General features: G+C 40.1%; 1 protein-coding gene and 1 long non-coding RNA gene across 5 annotated transcripts in view; one reads left to right on the top strand and one right to left on the bottom strand.

The window, feature by feature from the left end:
• The window catches only part of LOC138359853 (uncharacterized), a 24,727-nt gene extending 17,288 nt beyond the window's left edge, over window positions 1-7,439 (top strand). The window contains exon 2 of the long non-coding RNA XR_011226084.1: window positions 6,893-7,439. This is a non-coding gene — a long non-coding RNA (uncharacterized lncRNA). The remainder of the gene's footprint in view (window positions 1-6,892) is intronic.
• The window catches only part of LOC123746877 (uncharacterized), a 26,097-nt gene extending 1,376 nt beyond the window's left edge, over window positions 1-24,721 (bottom strand). The window contains exons 1-17 of one of the 4 annotated variants that reach the window (XM_045728727.2): window positions 24,292-24,721; window positions 23,253-23,305; window positions 17,060-17,206; window positions 16,355-16,542; window positions 15,514-15,655; window positions 14,448-14,541; window positions 13,828-14,004; window positions 12,865-13,017; window positions 11,889-12,109; window positions 10,620-11,406; window positions 9,358-9,673; window positions 9,043-9,211; window positions 8,543-8,730; window positions 6,920-7,029; window positions 4,977-5,141; window positions 3,136-3,208; window positions 719-801 (exon numbers count right to left, since the gene is read on the bottom strand). In XM_045728727.2, coding sequence (XP_045584683.1) covers window positions 719-801; window positions 3,136-3,208; window positions 4,977-5,141; window positions 6,920-7,029; window positions 8,543-8,730; window positions 9,043-9,211; window positions 9,358-9,673; window positions 10,620-11,406; window positions 11,889-12,109; window positions 12,865-13,017; window positions 13,828-14,004; window positions 14,448-14,541; window positions 15,514-15,655; window positions 16,355-16,542; window positions 17,060-17,190 — 2,997 coding nt within the window. In that variant the 5' untranslated portion in view covers window positions 17,191-17,206; window positions 23,253-23,305; window positions 24,292-24,721. Of the gene's footprint in view, window positions 1-718; window positions 802-3,135; window positions 3,209-4,976; window positions 5,142-6,919; window positions 7,030-8,542; window positions 8,731-9,042; window positions 9,212-9,357; window positions 9,674-10,619; window positions 11,407-11,888; window positions 12,110-12,864; window positions 13,018-13,827; window positions 14,005-14,447; window positions 14,542-15,513; window positions 15,656-16,354; window positions 16,543-17,059; window positions 17,207-23,252; window positions 23,550-24,291 lie in introns of all 4 variants that reach the window. The other 3 variants (XM_045728725.2, XM_045728726.2, XM_045728728.2) reach the window with 3 other exon arrangements.
• Between the last annotated feature and the right edge of the window lie 553 nt (window positions 24,722-25,274).

Raw genomic sequence — 25,274 nt, 5'->3', positions numbered from 1 at the left:
GGATTACTACAGGACAGGATTAATCCGCACTGGATTACTCTATATGATAGCCTCGCCACTTATAGGGCTGCTATTTTGATGCTTACAATTATAATTTAATAAGTTCAATTACATTATTGATTTGTCATAGTCTGAAGAATTTGTTAAACTTTAATATAAATAATCTTCAGTATTTTAAATGTACATGTTCTAGTTTCTAAACTAATAATAAGTTATGAAGTTTCACGGGTTCGTCAAATACCTGATAAAAAATAATTTGACAGGGATATTAAACAATATAGTGTTTTATATACTCAACAGGACATTACTCAACCTTGTTAGTGATCAACCTGTCCTCTTAAAAAGAACGTCGCTTTTGGCCGTTTGCCCGTATGGCCGAATATGGATGTAATTTGAAAATGAAAAAAAAAATGAAATTAAATTTTGGATATTTTTTTCAACAACAGTAAGTTAAGAGTCCTCTGATAGGTTAGGTGGGCAGGAAATTCTCATAAAGTTTCAAAACGGTATGAAAAACGTTAATGGAAAGTTGCCTCTTTTAAGCTTGCCGAGTAAGCCGGACGACTCAAACAGAAAACGGAACAGTACGTCACTTTTGTGAGTCTATTTCATTTCAAATTACGTCCAAATTTGGCCATAGCGCGCATACCAGCCAAAAGTGACGTTATTTTTAAGAGGACGGGTTGTAGTGATAGTGACGACCAATCTAGAGACAGACCTTGACAGTGTTCTGGTGGCCGTAAGTGTAATAGATGAGCTTAGGAGCCCCCGCCTTGCTGGCCGCCGCCCACTGTATCATAGCTGCACGCCCCCAACACCAGCACCAGGATCAAAGAAAATGGCGGTTAAAAATGCCTTGAATACACAGTTAAAAACATTGGTTTTAATAATAAAATGAAGCATTTAATACCGTATGCAGAGGAGGAGTCACAGTAACGTGGCTGACATATGTTGATCAAACCACACACTAAAAAGTGAAGGGACGACGATTTGATTTGATTTTTGATTGTTGCCGCCGAAGGCGGCTAGTTTATTGTGCACCCCATACTCATCCTGTGAGCGGTAGCGCAAAAGCATTACAGAGGGCACAAAAGTTCTTTATCAGACCTCATCTTAGATTATTACATAAACAAATTCATCTATCCTTCACAACTTATAGTTACAATGTTAGCTAGTTACAGAGAAAGTGCTGTTACAAGACGTTTCGGTCCGTCCTGGACCATTCTCACAATCGACTTGAGAATGGTCCAGGACGGACCGAAACGTCGTCGTCCCTTCACTTTCTAGTGTGTGGTTTGGTCAACATTTAATACCGTGATGCAGAGCATATGAGATATTGCTAATATTACTCAACCGGTGGAAAGTACTCATGAATGGTTGTACATTTATAATTGAGCTAGTTTACTCACTTTCAGTACATTTTTTATTCAAGGTCGTAATAATAGCTAAAAGCGTGATCATAATAAATTATATAATGTATAACTTAGATTTAGAAGCCTGATTTGTAAGCGAGTGATTTATACAGATTGTTACTGACTTGTTTGTAAGCAAAGTAATGGCTGGAGTAACTAGCCATCCATAAAAAGCTATTATAGCTTGCAATTAGAGCGGCGAGACTTGTACTGTATTAGCATGACATACAGTACTGCATCACATTTGAATGACGAGGATATTATTTGAAGGATAACTAAAATAAACTAATTATAGATATCATTTACCTTATCAGCTTGAAATATTAAGCTAAGGGTAAATCTGTTCCTCAACTTAATCTTACCCTTAAATGATACGTTTTACACTCAGGGTTAATATATCGTGCGTGAGGAGTTAAAGTTTCATTTTATGAATAAAGTTAAGACACTCGTGAGTTTAAGCAGTTCTACATACACTATATTCAATTTTCGTACACGAGGCTTGTTATCACTGTATCTAAGGTAACACTGATTAGTAAATAACACATAGTTGTTAATTTGCAGGAACCAAGGGGGTTAGATTTACCTGAAAGCTGCGGTTCTAAAAATATTTCATCCCTCCTTTTCAAACCATGTTCTCACCCGTGGACCCCTGCAGTCACGGTCTCACCCGTGGACCCCTGCAGTCACGGTCTCACCCGTGGACCCCTACAGTCACGGTCTCACCCGTGGACCCCTGCAGTCACGGTCTCACCCGTGGACCCCTGCAGTCACGGTCTCACCCGTGGACCCCTGCAGTCACGGTCTCACCCGTGGACCCCTGCAGTCACGGTCTCACCCGTGGACCCCTACAAAGACGGTCTCACCTGTGATTGTGACCCCTACAACAAAATAAATCATGCTAGCAAAACAGAGTAGCCATTACTGCGACAAATGACATTCATGTCACAAGCCCTGCAATGTTAATCGCATTCAAAACTGCATGTAAATGATGACAGGAGACACTCAGTTCAACACACTCATGAATGGTTCTTATTGTGTTAGAGTACAATATGTATGAGTCACATGGACCCTTGGAATAATCCCATGAGCGCCATTGACCTTCGGTTGGGAGCCACTACACTAAAGGGTTAAGTTAATGGACTAAATGGAATGTGGTGTTCGTAGCCGGGCGATTCGTTTCACTCGGTGAGTTAAACTATAGTAAACAAACAATTAGTGTCGAAAAACGGAAGGGTGGAGGTGGTAAACTATAATTCTAAGAAGCTTTAGCACTAGCCTTTCTCATTCATCACACGGGGCTCGTTTAAGTTACAGCCTACGCCAAACGGCGCGTTATCTGTGTCGCATTATAATCAAAAACTACATTTTTTCTCGAATATAAATTATTTATATATTAGTTTTCTCTACAGTTAGGCCAGGATTAGGTTTGGTATGTTGGTTCTCTTGGAAATTATTTGCATTTACTATATGTGCGTGATGTGTTTACAGACATGTGCTTCAAACATAAGGAGTGAGAGAACTGCTATTCGAGAAAAGTTGTTAAGTTACTAGCTTCAAAAAGTGTCGTATTGTTAAGTTGGCCAATGTTTAATTGAGGATCGACTATTCAGCAATACCGAAGAAGTCAAGATGCAACTAAATGGTTAATATGTCGAACTAAAAAGGTTAATTGATGGCACTCTTGGTAAACTCGAAGGCTGGTCAAGAGAGGGTTTAGTCGTACCTTTGAGTTGGTGGTCGCCCCGCAGAGAGCCGCAGCCCCAGTTACCCGTCACCACGGGCTTGCCCCGTTCCCCCTGCGCCCACACCACCACCAACCGTCACCCACGCACCGCGAAATGATGGGAAATCCACATATGTACAAAAATAATAGAGTAATGGGGTTGGAACTAACAATGTCACACAGTAACGTGGCCGGAACCAACAGTAACGTAACTAAGAGCATCAGAGTAACAGTGCTGAAACCATTACATTACATTAACGTCGCTGGAACCGACAAAGTCACCGGCAAGTACGTACTGTTGTTTGTATGTATTTGTAACCAGAATTTGGCCCACATGGGCCAAACATGAGAAAATATAGTCTACATTTCCTCATGCTTTCAAAATAGTGGGTTATTATTTTAATTGAGTACTGAGGCATTGCACCTCATTCTCATATACTGTATATATAAAAGAAAATGAGAATATATTTATGTATATATATATATATATATATTATATATATATATATATATATACATACATACAGTATAATATATATATTCGCGTATATATACCTTGAGGCTACCTTGAGGTGCTTCCGGGGCTTAGTGTCCCCGCGGCCCGGTCGTCGACCAGGCCTCCTGGTTGCTGGACTGATCAACCAGGCTGTTAGACGCGGCTGCTCGCAGCCTGACGTATGAGTCACAGCCTGGTTGATCAGGTATCCTTTGGAGGTGCTTATCCAGTTCTCTCTTGAACACTGTGAGGGGTTTGCCAGTTATGCCCCTTATGTGTAGTGGAAGCGTGTTGAACAGTCTCGGGCCTCTGATGTTGATAGAGTTCTCTCTCAGAGTACCTGTTGCACCTCTGCTTTTCAACGGGGTTTATAATATACATTATTCTAATCAAGTTTTCATGGTTCGGGCAGGGATAGTAGAAGGTTCAGCATCATTACTATGTGTACTATGTGGCATGATATGAATACTCATTCCTTCATTAGGTGATGATTTAGTTATGTCATTCATTTAGCGTCTCTGTTAATTAAATGAACTATAACTTGCAGGACGATTTTTAAACATTATATGCTACCGGAAATATTTCTGTCGTTGTTATTAACTATTCTTTTAATTTTAGCTAAACACATTCATAGCCGTTTTCGATAATTACAAACTGGCAAGGTCGTCAGTGCCAGGCACTGGCACCAAACACTGATATACTGCAAGTCTTTCGGACACGCATTTGTGGTGCAAAACCTCTAAAAAATCTCTAAATCTTCCCAACCTCTAAAATCACTTGATGACTGGGACTAAGTCTTTATGACTGGCACTAAAGAAATTTAGCTTCTTAAAACAGAACTGAGATAAAATAGACAAACGGTGACGATTACGTTTTAAACAAGAACATATCATGTTTACCAACAAGCGGGTTGGTAAACTTGCTAAAGTGTACCCTATACTTATAATCTTAAACATAAATCAAGACAAGTCAAGTGTACATACTCCCAGAAATGGGATACACTTTGGGGAGTATATACCTGGCAATTATCTCTGCAGGAGAACTTAAAAATAAATGATCATCACTTTATTTGCCTTAGATATACATAAGCATACTTTTCGTATGTCTATATCTAGCCTATGTATTATTGCTTTAGCAATTCTAGCCAATTGTCTGATGAAAATGGCATTTAGCAGTCACAGCTAATAAATCTGCCTCAATGTATTTAAAGATTTCTGTACTGTTCCTAAACTAAATAAAACTGTATTCAAGTTTGTTTATTGAGACAAGAAAAAATACATCTCAAAGGGATAGAGTACCTTAGGCTATTTCTACCCCCGCACCCCTAAAAAATTTTTTATTTTACCTTGAGCTTATGTAGCGGCGGTGGACGTAGCGTGCGGGCGCCAGGCTGTCGGTGCTCTGAGAGGCTGAGGGATCGTGGGAGCAAGGCCCCCACACTATCAGGATCCCTTACTGCCAAACCGTCCAGGCCCAATGTCACGTCCTTATACGATTCGCTCAGGGCACGCTGTTATTAACATTTAACCATTAGAGCTTCTGGTCACATCTAGACACTAGTAATGTGGGGATTAACCGGGGTTTAGATAGCCTATTACTAATGATTGGGAGGTGGTTATTACCCAATATGCCGCCTCTGCAAGCCTTATATGCCAGTTGGGGTCCTGTGATCAGCTCTGTTCTCGTGTTATTTCCTTGGGTGTTAAGAGTCAAGCAATGTTCACTATTGGCTTAGGGTGCAGTTTCCTTAGTCATTGTTCCTCCGCGTAGTGCCTACTTCTTACACAGATTAGTGAGGTGCTACTCCTATTAGTAAGGGTCGTCCTCTGCACTGCTCCCTGCATTTATTTTATTCCTTGAGCTAAGTTAGTCTGATAAACTCTTCCATCGTTGATATTAACTAGTATTAATTTACACAAGAAAAAATTTATCTAATGTAAATTCCCCATTGTTAGATTTATCCAATGTAAATTATTGATGTAAAATTACCCAAGCTTAAATTTATCCATGTTATACTTACCGAAGATTAAATATACACAAGATTAAATTAACCCAGTGTTGAATTACAAATTATTAATTCAACTTATATAAATCTTATATAAAATAATTAGAATTTATATAATACAAATTTATATCCCCTTAATGTTGTTGAATCATCGAAACGAAAATTGGAATTATGATCCAAGTTTGGATATTTCCAACATTCGTGCAACCTGCATCAACAAATAACAAACTTGGAATTTTGACACCAATTTTGTCATAGCTATTCTGTTTGCAATGGTAGGTCATCATGATTTGCAATAAGCAAGATGCGGGCAACCTAGTTAGAGCAAGCTGTTTTTTTTTTTATTATTATTGTTATTTTCTACCACAGACGTGGCCACACATTTACAATGCTAACTAGCATACGTGGCCACACATTTACAATGCTAACTAGCATATATACATTTTCTTCTGTCCTCCATGGACAGGGTGAGAGATTTGTCAAACATACAGTTCAGAGATTTATTGAACAACCACATTAGGTGATTGTAGTGCTTTTAAAATGTTAGGCTCAGCTACATACGTAAATACATAGATACATAGATTTATGAATGCATTAATGTGAATTTATAATGGTGAAATGCAATTCTGATCAGCTTTATACTTTATACACATACACACACACACACATACATACACACACATAAATACACACACATACATACATACACACACACATACATACATACACACACACATATATACAGCTGTGGCAGTTTGGCAGTTTTCTTTTATCTACAATAGGCTCAGTTCGAATAATTGTCTAAAATTTCGGGTACTGTACGCTATAATATAATATTTGGAGGACATCTGAGCATTTATTATGGATTCGCCTCTGAATTCTAGGATTTGTTTCATTAAAGCACCTTAATCATACAGGGTGTGGGATTTTTTTGTATCTAATAGTTTAGATTTTGCTTAACCTTTTAAGTAGACGCAGATGCGTTCTACAGTGCTAAGAGGAAGATGGAGAGAAGGAAGCTGGAGACCGAGAAGATTGAATTGGGATTTTTTTTTAAAGATTATGCAATTTTTATCGTAAAATATACACTTAAATAACTTTCAAGTGTTTAACCCATATGTAGATCTAACATTTATTGTGAATAAATTATGAATTTTAACTGCTATATATTTATTTATGATTGATTAAAACACCCAAGAGGTGGCACGGGCATGAATAGCCCGTAATATTTATTTATGTATTTTTTTATACTGTAGATATACAGCTGGCGGTGATGTTCTTACCTTCAGGAGGCCATGGGCGAATCTGGCGATGGCAGCGGTCCGGGGCCCCAGCTGCCCCTCCTGCTGCTCCTCCAGCACCGCCCCCAGCTGCTCGTACACGTCCTCCAGGTCTGCGTATGCAATAACTACCTTCAGTATTATCCTAAATGAACCGGTTTGATGTATTCAACATGTTGGTCACATGATATGAATATCATGCCCCCTCCCCCCGTGTTTATCGCCATAACTTGACATACAAACTCTCACTTGATAGATATAGACACGTTAACTTGGTAAACACCATAAGTTGATAGATACACACTCCTAACTTGATGAATACACATACCATTTAATACCACACATATCATACCACATACCATACCACACATATCATTTAAATCATAGCATAGTAAAACTCTGTTTAGTGTTTGCAGGTTATAGTTGTGTGTGTGTAAACTAAAGTCTTTGAAACTGTAATAAGTTATTACAAAACGCGTTCAAGTGTCGCGTCATACTAGAAATAAAAATGAATTTTGGAGAATTGATTTTTCAATTACCATCAACAGTAAAAAGAAACATAAGAAATATTGAGAAAATTCGTGTTAGAATTATTAATCTTACTTTTTCGGTCATATTTAATAATATATATATACACATATATAAACCCCCAACTTTATTGATATAACCTGATAGATACATGCTCTAATTTGATTGGTTAATGCCCTAACTTGATAGATACATTGTACCTTGATAGCTACATATTCTAATTTGATATATGAACTATCTTGATTGATGCGCGTTCTAACTGAATAGACAAATACATTTTAAAGATTATCATTAGCTACAAAAGTGGTCCATGTATCGCATAATTAGAAAGCAACTTTAGTGAATTAATCAGATCTGCGCTTCGAGACTTCGGGATTGATTTATTGCCAATTTGCTGAACTTTTGCAGTAAGAATTGCAATTATTAACGGTAAGGTTGTAAAGAGTCACGCCAAATTTATTAAGAATATTGTTTTAATTGTATTTGATTATCATTTTTTTCAGAGGTTTTCTTACACGGGCTCCTAAACCTCTGGCTGGCCATCTAAGTGTTACTAATTTAAGTATTACTTAGGCGCGTGATGAGGGTTTATGACTCGTATGTTGATTTCAGTGGTTGCGTCCATGTGTTTATCAACTTCTGCGTTGTTAAATCTCAGTGATATTCTGAGATGATTTGTAATTCTGTACTGTACCAAATGTATTTCGTATCGGGATCATTTCTTCACAATGCTAACATTCTTTTTCTTCTTCTGGAACCTGTAAAACTATTGTCCATGTATATGAGTATCAAAGCTTGAAACAGTGCTAGCATATCTCTGTTCTTACATTGTTTCCTTGCAACAAAATAAAGGCAGTGTCTGGGATGCTCCCGGACGCAGGTTCGAATCCTCGTCACGGCCCTTGTGGATTTGTTCAACAAAATAAGTGGTTTATATTTTGTCGTTTTTTAGCGCACCGCAGATCCTGGCGTTGAATTGATTGATTGATAAAGATTAAGCCACCGAAGAGGTGGCACGGTCATGAATAGCCCGTAATGGCATTGAAGGTACTGCGTTATAATTACTATGGGGACTTGAGTGGATGTAGATGGGTATACCTGAGATGTAGTCTGAACTGAAGGAGTACCGAGAGGATCCTGACCCATTCTCCTCCCCTAACTCTCTTCCAGCCTCGCCGTCATCCTCAGACAGATCTGAGTCCCCTCGTTCACCCTCCTGCTCCATGCTACACTCTCGAGGAAGATCATCATCCAGGACGAAGCCTCCCGACTCTTGTCTTGACACTCTGGAAATATACACACATGTAATCGCATGATATATTGAATTTATCTCGTGTACTAGATATTCAAGTGTTAATTATCTGTTTCTACAGGTAAGAGTTTCAGCTCGGCTGGTAGTTTAGTACCCAGGGTAAGGGGAGGGTAGGACTGTCACCTCCAATATCAGGGTAGGGTAGGGATGTCACTTCCAATGTCAGGGTAGGGTAGGATAGGGTTGTCACCTTCAGTGTCATGGTAAGGTAGGGATGTCCCCTCTAGAGTGAAGGTAGGACATAGAGAAGGCCACCTGCAGTGCTAGAGAAAGTCATGAAGCTGACCTCGGGTGGAGGTCGTCTGTGTCGTGGTCCCTCTGGGCGCGGGTAACATCAAGCTGCTCTGAGTCTAGACTCGACTTCCGAGCCAAAGCCTCTTTGAGCCTGTCTGCAAAAGAGGATTTCCGTCGCGTCTTTTTACCCCTCTTCTTGGAGGGTCTTCTGGGTCTGGCAACTGTGTTGGGACAAATGATCATTAAACAGGGAAAACTAATTTGTGTATGTCACTGGCGAAACTACGCAAGCGCAACAATATTACTTTTTAGTGATATCTAAACAGACTGTAGATTTATTTAAAAGTTTTCACATTATATGACCCACCGTCCTGACCGTCGAGGCTCTCACAGGCGCTGTAGTAGGAATCATCCTCAGGTTGGGGGGCTGTGGGCGCGGAGTCACAAGAGTAATAGAGAGAAAGCCTTCTACCGTCCTCGGCTGACCCAACTCGATTATTGGTCTCGCTAGAAGGCTGTTGGCCTCCTTCCTGAGTGCCCTGACGGGACCCGGAGGCACACTGGTCCTTAGAACTGCGTCGTCTGCGTGAACCTTCACCTCTTAGGCCCTCGGGGTCGCCTACTTCAGGAGGATCTACACCCGTGCTGGTTCGAGGTCGTGACTCGGGCAAAGGTGGTTTGCCCTTTAGTCGGGAAAATACTGGCTACAGTAAAGGCTGTGGCTTTCACTAAACTAATATATTATATACCTAAATTGTCTCATAATACACATTTTCTTAACATACTTCCAGCTGAAAATTTGATTATACAAATTTAAAGTTTTTTCTCATCTTCATAAATTTAAAGTTTATATTGACAAATTTCTACTTAATAAAGCCTGCATAACACAAAGCGGTCTAACCCTTAGTATGGGTCACGTAAATTGACATTTTAAGTTCTGTTTAAAGGCCGTAAGCCTGTAGAACCTGGAGAAGTTAAAGAAGTGTGTTAATATTTTGAAAAAGACCGAGTGTAGAGAGATAGTGGTAGGGCTCCTATTGTGTGTGGAGACTATTGATGATTGATGAAGATTAAGCCGCCCAAAAGGTGGCACGGGCATGAATAGCCCGTAAGTGGTGGCCCTTTTGAGCCATTACCAGTATCAAGAGCTGATACTGGAGATCTGTGGAGGTGCGACTCCACCCTGCGTGACGGGAGATGTCTCCCGTGTGTGGAGACGGACGTGTAAATGACTATATAACTGTCACAACTGGTGAAGTCAAAAGAATGACTTAGAAATTCAACCACAGCATTTCAAGTAACTAAGTTTGGATAATAAGATTGAGAAAGGTCACTGTACAACGTGAGTGAAAACAAAATGTCAGCATATTAAAGAATTGGACATGTGCAGTAAGTCCACTTATCACATGATAAAACCAAGTGCAGTAAGTAATGTATGATAATGATTTTGTTTTGACGCGAGGCTTTCTATTGATAGAATTAGGAATAGCCATAAAGGGGCAGTCAGAATTAACGAATGTTCATGATGGGGACATGTATGTCAGAGTTAGATTGCTATGTTTATAATGTTACTTTTTTTTAAATAATGTGTACGTACTAGGCTTCATTCGAAGTTGACTGGACACTGACCTTGACTTTAGATATGGTATTTGAGTTCTGAACTTGTTCCTCCATCGTTGCCTTTTGCACCAACTCCGGTCTCTCTTGTTCTAACCTCTCTATAGCACGCATCACCCTGTTGAGCAGTCTCGTAGTCTCCTCATCTTCATCAAACTTGGCGTGTTGATCTTCCGGTTTCTCTATGATGTTACCCACAACTCCTTTCGTCTCCTGTACGTTGAATTTTACTCTTTCGGCACTCTTGGCTTCCACTTTATCTCCCGTGGGCTTAGTCACAGGTGGTGGCGACGACACACCATCTGGACCCTTAGATCGCCCACCTTTTGGTTTCTTAGGCCGGTGCCTAAGTGTAGACGGCGCCGTGACGAAGCTTGAAACGTGTTCGCCGGCAGAGGCGCTACCTGCCGACTCTTGCTGCGTCGCTGTCATAACTCCTTCCGCATGTTTTTTAGTCAATCTGTCGTCTATTGTGATATGGACTTTCTCTGTTGATTTTTCCTTCTGTTTGTCACCTGATTTTGAGATGTTCTTTCCACGTTTGGATTTACTCGTCGTTAATCCTTTCGACTTTGCATCGCCCAATTGTTCGTCGCCAGATATTTTACTCTTTTCTCTTATCTCTACCTTCTTATTTTTTGCTTTTTTCTTCAACACGTGTGTGTCACTCTCATTTACCCATTCTGCTGTAGATCCTTTACTGGGAAGGTGTTTCTTGCTCGGCTCTGTTGGGCTGGATGAGCCTGCCTCGTCCTGGTTTCCTCCTGTAGACGAATCTGAGGAAACTTGTGTTCGGTATCTGCAAATAAAATGACATAATAATTATATAATTCAGAATTCGAAGTCTTTAATACTTCAGGTTTGGGTGCTAAATGCTAGATTTCGCTGTAACTTGCATCTCGTTAAGAAAAACGGTTGAACGGTTTAAGAATCTCATCTGAATCTCGAATTAGGCTATGTTGAGCCTCATTAAAAGCAAGGCAATTATCTTAATTTCTCACGGCTTGCCGTGAGAAATCGCTAAGCCAGTATGACTATTGATGAAAGGAAAACACATTTTTAGGATAAACCTTGTCAATTTGGGTAGAAATAGCCTAAGCTACTCTATCCCTTTGAGATGTATTTCTTTCTGGTCTCAATAAACATACTTGAACTTGTAGGAACTGTGTGGGACTACTAGGTCATCGGAAGAGGCAATTTTACCTAAAGGGATCAGAATCGCCTGACGGGCAAGTCCAGACCTGTTTATTGTGATGGTATGGGTGGGAAAGCCAAGCTTACCTTGCTGGAGGTGAGGCGCTGCCATGAGAATGTTGCCTGGATACGGAGACAATATCAGAGAGAGAGTGGTTCGCCGGGGGGTCTGGAAGGTCCTGGGTGAACGCTAATCGCGCCTTGTTGAGCTCCCGCAGTACGTTGATCTCCTCGTACTGCATTACCTCTGACTGACGGTAGTCGTCCGCGTCCATCATCACGTGCACCATTTCTGGCGGGCTCACGCTCTGTCGTTACATACATGTAATATTACCCCCAACCCATGTGAATACAATGTTGACGGTTTGCCCGTATCAACACAAGAACGTGCAAACCGCACTAGAGATTTATTTTCACGTTTCATCATATAAAAACACCAGAATATTATCATATCTTGGAAGGAAATTCCTAATTTATATATATAAAAATTGCGCTTAGGCTTGCTAACATCAAATATGAACATGAATTAGTTAATATAAACAAAAATTGTAAGTTAAAATCTAATTTTACAGTTAATGAAAAGAACGAAGCGCTTGCAACTCATAATTTGTATGTTTTTAACGTGATAGTCTAGAGGATTGAAGAAATATGCAATAATCTTGATCACAAACTGTTATTTCATGATAATCCTGACACCACACAGGTAAAATGAGTTATTAGATAAAATATATAATTCGGACTTACTGACATAACTAATGTGTTTAAGACTTCGTAACTGTAAAAACACTGGAATGTGTTAAAGTTGATTTTTGGCTTTTTATACAGTATGAGATCATTTTAAAGAAGTCCTTATATAATTCCCCAAACTGGATTAGTTGACACGTTCTGAAAGAGACGAAGATAGTAACATTCAATATTTACTGCTAGGCGAACAGACACATCGGTGTGTAAGGGAAACTTGCCCAAATGCCTTGCCTTGTCCGGGAATCGATCCCAAAGTCAAACAGTTGTAACGCTGAAACACAAGTTTTCAGCTCTACGAAGGATGGAATTTGGCGCTTACTTTCCTGGGCGTGAATGAGGGTCTAGTCTTGAGGTTGGAGACAGTGGAGGTCCTGAGGGCGCCGGACACCTGCATAGCCTCGTTGTCCTCAAGTCGTTCTACTAACACTGCAGTTACCAGCAACTCTGGTTGGCTCAGCATGGCACACACTTCCTGCAAAGGTGTTTAGTTAGTTGGTTCCTTATGAACCTCGTACTTATCAAGCGAGGATAGGCTACCCAGGCACAATGTGCTCTGGAAGTGAATCCTCAATATTCGTTTTAGCTAATTATAGTTCGTTCAAATTACTACACTAATCTACTTACATAATTCAGGAACTGCACCCCAAATTTCTTTGAAGATTTCTTCTTCCTTCCATTTACATCCACATAAGTGGGATGCAGGCACTCGACGACCTTTGCTCGTTTAGTTAAATAAATTTGTAACGAAAATTATAGAAGTCTTCTTAGCGTACTCTGGTTAATGTTATCGTGATGAATTGAGCAAATATGATTTATTTATTTTTCAGCAGTGTGAGCTTACATACACTAGGCAACAGGCACTACTACAGTAGGCTGTGTGCACTACCTACAGTAGGCTATATGCATTACGTCCAATAGGCTACCTACAATAGGCTATATCATTACCTATATCTAGATAGATAAAGATTAAGCCACCCAAGAGGTGGCACGGGCATGAATAGCCCGTAAGTGGTACAATTTTTTTTTTCTCAGTATTCTGAGGTTGCATTTAACCATCAGGCTGTTATCGTGGGGGAGGATACCACCTATACCTGGGTTAACAAGGTATATATAGGTAATAGGTTCTTGTTTGAGGATAGGTCACTGACCCCGTCACCAAGATATTGGTCTTGGTGAGGGCATGTTATTTTTGTTTTAGATTTAGCTAGTCAGAACGAAATGTCCATGTAGCACGGGCTATGGTGAGTCCGTAATGGTGAGGGCAGACCATTGAGCCTGTTACCTGGGAGTTGCTTCTGGTGAGGGCGGGTCTAGCGAGGTCAGGAGAGGTGAAGCAGGTCAGGAGAGCGGGCGGGGAAGCATCCTCCAGACGTCCTTCGTGTTGGATGACCACAGAACACAGCGGTTCCTCGCTCCTCGCCCATTCTCTCAGGGTTATGAAGTCCTTACTTCCCATCACCTGCCGGACAACGCCAAACTCATCATTACTCGCTCGACGAGAGTTGTATGATGTGGGGAAAAGTTGCCACTACCACCATCACTCCTACCACAATCTCTTGTACACCATCACCCCAAATCCCACTACTATAACTACCACTCTATACCACTCCTGTCACCTCCTACCACCACCACTCCTAATACTACCACTAGCATTCTAATACTATCGCTACTACCATTCGAGTACTCCCACTAAGCGTATTAGCATAGGTGTAAGTGATTGATTGATTGATGAAGATTAAGCCATCCAAAAGGTGGCACGGGCATGAATAGCCCGTAAGTGGTGGCCCTTTTGAGCCTTTACCAGTATCGAGAGCTGATACTGGAGATCTGTGGAGGTGCGAATGCACCTTGCGTGACGAGAGATGTCTCCCGTGTGTAAGTGATGCAGCGAAGGAAATTTACCTTCCTGGAGAAGGTGAGGTGTCCAGGGTGTGCGTGCTGGCTGATCATCTTGAAGTAGTGAAACAGCGCCCGCACCTTCACCTGCTGACTCTCCCTGTGGTGGAGAATCAAATTTCAGACACCTCCGTGTGAAGCGAGGATAGGCTACCCATCATGCCCGTTCTCTTTCACATAGTCTAGGAAGCACATGATGTATTTATCGTAACAACAACACCCGCACATTTACACACTGCGAGATGAAGAAACAGGACATTGATTGGTCTAATAAATTAATTAACATTGCACTGTCGTATTAACAACATTCACCTAACATTTGATTTACTGACAGTAATCTTTGCCTAATCTCCCAGCATGGAAGTCAAATTGGTGGAGATTGAATCTTGTGTTCTAGCAGAACTATTGGATTCATCTTTGGGGCATATGTCCGGCCTATCCTTAGGTCAAAATGAAAAGTTCCGCTTGTTAATAAAAATGAATTTTTTAATATTATATTTAATTTTATATTAATTTTTGTAATTTTGAGTTTATTTTTTAATTTTTCAATTTTTTTATTAATATAATTTTTCCGATTTTATTAATTTAATTTTAAATGAAGGAAAAAATTCGGCTTATCACTTAGGTCAGAAAAGTGACTTTATAGGCTACACTCTGGTTGCTGAGACACACTTGGCTGCCCTTTGAGTCACTTTGGGACACATCATAATGGTTGTATTCCAAGAGGGAAGCAGTAAAAGTGTGTGTGGATAAAATACAGAATGCAGAACGGAGAAAAACCTCAATACCTAACTCCAGAAGGGCTTGAAATGACTACAATAAATTCAGAAAGTGGGACGCAAAACTACTGAAATTGTCATATCAGAAGACAACTGAATGATGAGGTACTCAGGTAACCTGTTACCTGAGTACCTCATCAGTATATCCTGTACTCAGGTAACCTGTTACCTGAGTACCTCATCAGTATATCCTGTACTCAGGTAACCTGTTACCTGAGTACAGGATATACCTAATACCTAAATTGGTATTAGGTAACCTGTGTAGGGGTTAGAGGATGTGTGGGAGGACGTACCTGTGCAGGGAGGAGAGGGTGGGAGCGAGGCAGGGGTCGGAGAGCGTGGGGTGGAAGATGGGGCTCCGGCGAGGTAGGGTGCAGAAGAATATGTGGGCCAGCAGGGACGAGGCCAACTCTCGCTCCAGCACCAGGTCCTCCCCTGGAACAATGGTGTCCAAATGTTGCCAGGATGCTCCTCACACCTTCCTTACATTTAAAGGGTTTTCAGGATTTTGCAAGGGAAGGGAAGTATTGGGAGAAAGCGCTAAGCCACCACGACTATATAGCACTTGGAAAGGGGGGGTCAGGATAAGGATTTGGTATGGGACGGGGGGAAGGAATGGTGCCCAACCACTTGGGCGGTCGGGGGATTGAACGTCGACCTGCATGAAGCGAGACCGTCGCTCTACCGTCCAGCCCAAGTGGTTGGGCCCAGGATTTTGCAAGATGATGCAGACGTCTTTTTTCACATTCTTATTACACAAAGTCCTCCCATTTAAAAAAAATAATTTCGTTTATAGGATAATAAAGTTTAGGAGGTTGGATTTTTCAGAACAGATGCTTCATTTTACCTCTGTATATCATAAGGTATAACTAATTGGGGAGCGAGGATGGTGCAAATGGGTATAAAATCTTCAGCTTGTTCCTAAATTATCCGCTATAGCATAAAGAAATAATCTAGATTTCCTTATCTTATAGATTACAAGTCTCCGAAAAGCCTCACTATTAAATATACTAACAAAAACTTTCTCAAAGATGATTTCTCTTACTCACGTCACAACCACACTTTCTCATTCATGTGCTGTGAATGCACACACACTAACAACCCCACACAACTCTTAAGCCCTCTCCAACTCACCTTGCTGCTGGAGGGAGTATGTGAGCCCCTGAGGGGGTTTGAGCTCCTTGAGGCTGAGCGCCGCGTCAAGCATGGTCGGGAGAGTGGTGGAGAAGAACCCAGGGTCAGCCTCCAGCCTAAGGAACTGCTCCACGCCCGCGAACATCTCCTCGGGCAGCGCTTCGCTCATGTCGGGGTCAATACTCACACTGAAAGATCATCCCGCCATGAAAGGCGTTCGGCAGCCAAAAGGATTAAATCCCGCGAGGAAGTGATTTAGAATTGTTATGAATTGGAATGGATATTTAGAAAACCCTGATTTGGGCATTTGATATCTTGCTATCTGTGGTCACTCATAGTTACTGGTCAAATTAGTTACAAATCAAATTAACTTGACTGGCCACTTTTAACCTTTTTTAGGTTTTGAATTTAATGGGTCGTAAATTTGGTATTTTATTTACTACGTGGACTGTTAATGAAGTTTATTAGTAACGTCTTTATTACAGTTTTACTTAATTTAATTCAGAAAGATCTTATTGCAGTGAGAATGTTGCGCATATTCACCTACACACAGTGAGGATACTGCTTATATTCACTGCTACACAGGGCAGAGAGGCTACTGTTCATATTCACCGCCAAACAGGATAATATCATCCATAAGACAATAGTTAATGAAGAAGGAGGAAGCCCTCCTCCCTCTGGGGTGGGGCGGAGTGCAAAACATACTTGCAGAGAGAGTGTAGAGTGTAGAGGACTTGCGAGAGATGCTCCGGGCTGGAGGTGCCTCGCAGAGAGTGGAGGTGACGCTGGATAGTGGGCCATGTTGGTAAGTCACACGGCAGCAATACGAACGCCATGGTTCCTTGCGATCACCTACGGATATTCCGGTATGAGTATAACAATGTAAACAGCAACACTAATGCCATTCCCCCCTAATAAAAACTATATTGTAAATATAATCAATAGAAAGTAATTAGCAAAAGAAGAAACCAAGCCGAGAAGACCGTAGCGCCGTCTGTAGCGGAATACAATAGTATTGGCGCTAAGAATCGTATCTAATCGCTAAGTATATGCCAATACAAAAGGACACAAGGCGAGCGATATCAAAGGTATCGGATTAGCCAAGAATTGTGTCGAGGGACAAGCGACCCAGAGGAATATTAGGAAAGCAAGATGTACTATGATCCTGAAAATCGGGATATTCTACAAAGATGAACACGACTTAACAGAAAACGCCCAGTGGAGAGTTGAACTATGACTATATGACAGCCGTAGCCACTAGCTCGTCAACTGAATTACATGCTATATTTGCTGGCGTAAAATCTATATTTTAAAATGATATTTTGTTAGAAAAAAAGCTTTAGTATGTTTCGTCAAGTGGTTTTGAAGGGAAAAACTGACTGTGCATGTAAATAAAATATATACTCTGTAGGTGGTGAACCAGAAATTTGTGCTATTCGCCGACAAATACGGCGTGTGTGTTTGCAGTTTACAGGGATTTAGTACATTCCAAAACCTTTAACATCTTGAGGGGCCTGTTTACTGCTGTTTACGTACTATTCTGTGGGACTGCGGGCTCACCATAGCCCGTGCTACTTGGAACTTTTGTTTCGAGTAGCTAAATCTTTAACAACAACAATGGGAGGTGGTGAGTGATTGGAAGAGGTGTTGTTCTGGGTCCAAACGATGGAAACGTTATTGTGATCCTTATCATTGATCTATTGTCGAGAAAAAAAACATATATTTCTGTGGCTATAACGTAGCCGGTCTCTGGAATAGACTTTGGTCTTCTCCTCCTGAGAATTACCTTATTTTATTATCACCATCGTCATATATCAGTCAATTGTTATATAGTTATTACCGGCTTAGCAGTTTCTCGTGGTGATTATCATGCCTTACCTGTCCTAGGGGTTGAGCGATTAGCTTCGTTCGCCATACTGGATTACAAACGTTTGTGACAGATTTACATCTAATTATGTCGTTCCTTTGAAAGCTAACAATATACTAAATCATAATATTGGTAGCACTGATACACTATACATAGCATCATTCCAAATGGACATCAGATTACGATATCGTCATTAAAGAAGACACCAGATGACGATAGCATCGTCCCAGAGCACGGTAGATGACGATTGTTATATTCAAGAACATACTGTACAGCAATATAGTTTGCTTTTTATAGATTGTATAGTTCTGATCCATATTTTCTGCTTTATATATGTATAACAAGCTTCCTAAACACATGTGCTGGGGAGCGAGCTTTCTTGAATCAATAGTACCACTTTTGTTGCACCTGAACTGAATAATAATAATAATAATAATGCACTAGAATAATAATAATAATTACGATCCATATTTCTAAATTTGAACAAACATATTTTTGTATTTGCTTATTAAATTTGGGTAACAGTTGACAATGTTCTGATTATTTTTTAACAGCTAATTAACCAAAAAAAAATGACTTCTGTCGGTGTTAGGCTTCAGATGTCTTCCATCTAGTGGACAATTTAAGAGATGTGTTGCTCGACAGGTCTTTTGAGAAGTCTAATGTATGAAAAACACGTGGGTAATCATATTTCAAAGTGGCGAAGAAAGGTAACCTCCATATACATGCTGAACTAGACAGTCGGGAATGTACATTCGTCAGAATGTATTTTTAAGCCAGAGCCCCTCTTAGTCCTCCACAGTACCATCCCCACCTGTGATACAAATCATCCCAGCTGGCTCGCTCGCTCGCTCATTCACTCACTCACTCACTCACTCATTCACTCACTCACTTCAGTGTCTGCGTAGTTAGTAAATGGAATGCACTAGGAAGTGATGTGGTGGAGGCTGACTCCATACACAGTTTCAAATATGATAGAGCTCGAGAAGCTAGGGAATCTGTACACAAGTAGATTGACGGTTGAGAGGCGGGACCAAAGAGCCGAAGCTCAACCCCCGCAAGCACAACTAGGTGAGTACACACACACACGTTCATAAACACATTCGTAAGATGTGTGTGATGATTTACAAGATATATTAGCAATACATTTGGCTCGAGCGACTCACCCTCTCGTGGTCCACAAGTGATTCAACCATCTTGTAGAATTAGTCACATTCTCGTAAAATATCCTACATTTAGAACACATTATGTTTACACTTGACAAACGAAGTGACATTGTATTAAAATGATTGTTATCGCGCATACATGAAATTAGGCTACTTTATAAAGCATTACAATATAAATTGTGTAGCCTATTGATGCTGCCATTTTCAGTGTCGTTATTTCCAGTAAATAACATTTATCAGGAAGGTGGTTTCATCTGTATCTTGTATTTAAACTAAATAATTCTTATTGTCTTTTTTGTAATATGTCAGAATATGAGACTATAGGTATTTTTACAGATCACTCTCATACGATTGAATCACATACAGCTGATACTGTATCAAGCTGTATGTGTATCAATTTATTCAGCAGTTACTTATTTTGTACCCAATTACTTTTGATATTTTTCTTCTGATTCATATGTGAACTGAAACTCACAAAATCCTGAATGTAAGTTTGAAATAGAAGAAGAATACAGACAATTTTACTCAAAAGCCGTGCATAATTATACAAAATTGGGCCCCCTAGGAGAGGCTATAAACATCAGTCATGATGGAAGTTGAAGAAGAGCAAATCGCAAAGATATCCAAGGCTCAGAAAAATTTGTAAGTTTGGTAACTTCTTCCCTCACAATTACCTCTTGCTTCCTTTAGTGGCTCATCACTGCCGAAACTTATCTATTAATATTTTTGTTTTGCTGAAACTTTTGTAACGTTAAACGACCAAGAAACAGAATGGTGCTGACACAGGGAGGCGCTTAACCTGTTCACGGTCACCAAGCGTCCCCACGCCCAACCGCCAGTCTATTTAAAGTAGTGTGTCAAGAAAAGATGTTTCTAAAAGAAAAATCAAACGAGGCTATTCGTGAACGTGCGTCATCATTGAAGGTGAGTTACGGACATGTCTCATGAATCCAGGAGGCAAAGTATTTACCATGCCATCGCAGGAGTTGTCATGCTTGCCGAAAATACGTTTTTATATGACGCATGTGTTGTCAGACGAAGTATTTTGTTGAAGCTTTGCAATCGTCATGTGATGTATCTTCAGTAAAACACAATCTTTACGTAATATTATAGTATACTATGGTTTTAAAAATTGTCTCGGGCATTGCGTCTCTTCCTGAAGTAGATGTCGAATGAATAGTGGGGGAACAACTTCAGCAGAAGATTACTTGGTTTCTGGCTACAGAATGAATTGTCAAGACATAAGGAACAATGTATCAGCCTATCCAGTAGCTGAAGTAAATAGCTATGCATTGTGATGCAAGTTTGAGAAGTGATTTCTGTGAGACATCAACATCGAATCCGGTTGGTGTCGAGGACAACAACTCTTGCTGTAATATACTTGAAGAAGGAGGACATGTAGAAACAAGGATACGAAACTCTGGAGAACATCTTCACACCAAGACGGGACAAGTGGAGCCCACAGCTCATTGAAGGCCGTAGAGTGATTACTACGTCATTCTGAAGCAATGTGTGGTATCCTTGGTCTGCTGCCTTAATAGTATTGCTGTAACCCTGTATTATGTACGTGTGAATATGCAAGTAGGTTGACCACACCACACACTAGAAGGTGAAGGGACGACGACGTTTCGGTCCGTCCTGGACCATTCTCAAGTCGATTGTCGATCTCACAATCGACTTGAGAATGGTCCAGGATGGACCGTAACGTCGTCGTCCCTTCACCTTCTAGTGTGTGGTCTGGTCAACATACTTCAGCCACGTTATTGTGACTCATCGCCTACTAGTAGGCATTTATCACTATACATGTATAGTGATAAATGAAGTCTGACTATTTTTATCTGGAAATTTCTCACAGTTCGACAATATCAGGATTTACTTTCTTGCGCTCAAAGTGTATCCGGGGAGCCAGATAAAGAATAAATGGATATTTAGCTATTTAAACTCCTCCTGGTAGTGCAGCGAGGTTCTGGCGTCAGGCTAATTTGGTTATGTTCTTTGTTGCTTCAGGACAAGCGATGCTCGTGTCACTGCAAATGATAATTTATTTGCTAACTCAGGAATTTAAGAGGTAGGTTACGTTCGGTTCTCTATGGACTGAGTCGCGGTAACTTCACTAAAGGGAGATCTGAAAGTTGTGTTTATATGGCTCAATTAAACCTACGATGTATTGTTTGATAACAAAAAGTAATTATATTTCAGTTAATAAATATTTAGATGTGAAAAATAAACTGGCTACTTCGTGATTAAACTTTAAAATTGGAGCTAGGTTCCTGCTGTCCTGTCCATTAAAGATCTGCTGATTGCAGAAAATAAATTCAGTTAAAGTACTCGAAATATTGTCCCAGTGTAGCACTCAAAACATTGTTCCAGTGTGGTATGGGAAATTGTCCCTTTGGTGGAAAACGTTCGAGATATGGGGCCAAATTCACGAAAGCACTTACGCAAGTACTTACGAACGTGTACATCTTTCCTTAATCTTTGACGGCTTTGGTTACATTTATTAAACAGTTTACAAGCATGAAAACTTCCCATTCAACTGTTGTTATTGTTATAAACAGCCTCCTGGTGTTTCGGAGCTCATTAACTGTTTAATAATTGGAAACAAAGCCGCCAAAGATTGAGAAAAGATGTACAGGTTCGTAAGTGTTTTCGTGAAACTGGCCCATGGCTGGTACTGTCTTTTTAGCATGTCAGATTAAAGACCGATGGCGATAGTTGTATCTATTGTAATATCTTCGTCGTGAGTTGTCGAATGTATTTATACTCTCAAAATCAGAGTAAGGAATTTTCCAGGCATTCGCAAAAGCTGAAAAAGTTAATTACGACAATTTTAAAATGTTCTATATATTTATTTAAACAGTGTGTGTTAAATATTCTGAAGTGCATGAACCGAAATAAGTCGACTCATGACTGCACTGAATAAAGTACCAGAAAAACTATTGACATTTTGGTATACTGCAGCGGACAGATTTCACAGTATCTTGCGCAGTTACTCGAGAGTAGAATAGGTTAAGTTTGGTTAGTAGTTTGACATACTATTTAAAGGGGGACACAGTCATATTTTTAATTAATATTTTTAAAACTCTTAGGTAAATACCAATCCCCACCTAAGAGCCTTTTTAGAGGGTTGTAATAGAATTAATAAATATCACACGAGAAACAAGTATACGGGCTGCTCTTCAATAGTGCGGTTCGGCCATAGCTTGTCATGCGAATATACTATATTATGGAATGGCTCCATTAATACATTAATTAAAATACTGTACTGCTTTTTAACCAATTTAGAAGAGAATGAAAGAGACACATACCTGATATTAAGTAGTTAAGGTAAATTACTTATCTACCCCTCCACAGAGCATAGTTCTTCCATAGGTTTTTTCAGTCTAAATATGCTAGTCATGTTTGCTCTTAAAATGAGTAGGATCTAAGACGAGCTAATTTCAGCCACCCTACGTCATCTCTAAGCTTTAGGTAAATCTAATCCAACACAACACAACCTAAATCAACCTAACCTAATTTACCCTATCCCAGCCTAATCAAAATAAGATATACAATATTATGTTTTACATATGTATATGGTCTGCACAAAGTGTGTGACATCACTATGAAGCATCAACAATTTATTACGGCTCAGGTGGTAGGTGCTTAAAATACTTTAAGTATACATTACTGTATCAATTCGCTCTTATTAAACCACTATTTATTACTAAAGCTATAATCAAAACAATGTACACTTTGTAGCATTATGAATTGCGAGTGGTATGTAGCCTTGTAAAAATGTTGGAATCCGAATTAAATGACGTATAAGACTGAATATATTTTGTTACAACTATTAACAACTATTATTATACAAATTGAAACTTACTTGAGTCGATATCCGGTAGTAGGCTTCACGGCAAATTCATTCACGTACGCATTCTGCAAAGCAAACCTTCTAAAAAAAAATCTGGGGCTGTCATATTGATACTGTTGATAACTGTGCTTCTTGGTTCACATAATGTCTACAGGCCTTCATTAATATTAATACCACCATCATGTTTGCTAAGTACAGAGCTTTTTCGATCGGCAAGCACCAATAGACATGCTGCAGTATGTGGCTTACACTGCATACACCCAATTGACAGGATGAATCTTATATACAGTATAATAACAAACGTTTGTTCTGAAATGTAAATTAACATTATTATATATTGTGGATTTATGCATAGTTAGGCGTTTTGGTTACATTGATTTAAGGAGTTGTTTACGCTACGGGCTGAAAGTGAACTAAGCACAATTCGAGTCATAGTTTCGAGCATTGCTCGGTGAACTGTTAGTCAAATATTCACTTACGTAGATTTGAGTACATCAGTATTTGACGTATACGTTGTAAACCTAACAAGTTTGTTTTGATGATGGACTGAATTGTTCAGAATTCTCCAATACGCTATTAATATTTTCTTGTAATGCTGAGAAAAGTGCTTCGTAATGCTACTAGATGTTTGAGAAATAGCTTGGCAGATGTTTGAGAAATAACTAGGCAGATGTTTGAGAAATAGCTTGGCAGATGTGTAAGAAATAGCTTGAAGCCTCCAGGCGTATGAGGTGACCGTGCGGGTCCCCCCCCCCCCTACCCCAGCTGAGAGAATGCTACACATGAGACCATCAGGTGTGCGAGAGGTGAGGGCCACCAGGTATGTGAGATGAGCATGAGGGCCACCAGGTGTGTGAGAGGTGAGCGTGAGAGCCACCAGGTATGTGAGGGCCACCAGGTATGTGTGAGGTGAGTGAGGGCCACCAGGTATGTGAGAGGTGAGCGTGAGGGCCATCAGGTGTGTGTGAGGGTCACCAGGTGTCACTGCGCCAGGTATATAACATGCACCTAATACTACAAAATATCATATGCTTGCTTCCAGCGACCCTACACATAGCAGGCACGACTCTCAGTCACAAAACCGTATGCTCTTTCACTGGCGACGATCGGGGTCTCCGGTGAGGACAGCTGTCGACCCTATACCTCACTGCACCAAGGAACAACACACACTGAGGCACATGGCATGCTCCTCCTGCTGACTGAAGTTGGCAGCTGGGCCACTGAAATGTTACCTTGTGCGAGCATTTCTCAGCACTCATTGTCGACCCTTCAAACTCTTCTTCATTGTGGACTCCCATTTGGGGGCTGTGAGGGACACGTTCTAATGCCGAATATTAACATGATCGTAAATACAATCCACCGAATTCTTTGCTCTTTGAAGAACGTTTTAGTGGAAATGTAGAGTTTTATCATAAATTAACGCAAGGCCAGGAGACGGGAGCTGTGTACTAAATATACATTGCCATCTTGGGGACGTGTGGAGAGAAAACGTGACACAGGTTTCAATATAGTTTTCTATGTGGGGATGAGTTACGGGAAACTATAACAAAGTACAACAACTTTTTGAAAACGTTTTCTTCTATTGCTTTTTGACAATGACAGTTGTTTACAAGAAAGTCTATATTGTTTTGTTTAACATTTTGTTAAGTATTTCTAGAATTTTTAACTTTTTAGAAGCAATCCGCATCAAAGAAAAAGGATCCAATATAAATATACTAAACAGCATTGTATCATTACCATTTTTTTCATTAACGATCTTGAAATTGAAATTGAAATAAGTTTATTTGAGGTAAAATACACACAAAGGGATGAGGTAGCTCAAGCTATTCTCACCCCGTTCAGTACATCGTGTTAATACATACATAGACACACATCACAAGCAATAAACGTATTACCAAACATTCTGAGAGATAAACATATACATTTCCTCCTTTACACAAGTAATTAACGATCTTAGGTATACACATTAGTAGTAGAAACAGTTGATTGACAGTTGAGAGGCGGGCCGAAAGAGCAGAGTTCAACCCCCGCAAG

The sequence above is a fragment of the Procambarus clarkii genome, chromosome 93 (assembly GCF_040958095.1).
Source record: "Procambarus clarkii isolate CNS0578487 chromosome 93, FALCON_Pclarkii_2.0, whole genome shotgun sequence".
Classification (NCBI taxonomy): domain Eukaryota; kingdom Metazoa; phylum Arthropoda; class Malacostraca; order Decapoda; family Cambaridae; genus Procambarus; species Procambarus clarkii.
This window is presented reverse-complemented; position numbering and strand designations above follow the sequence as displayed.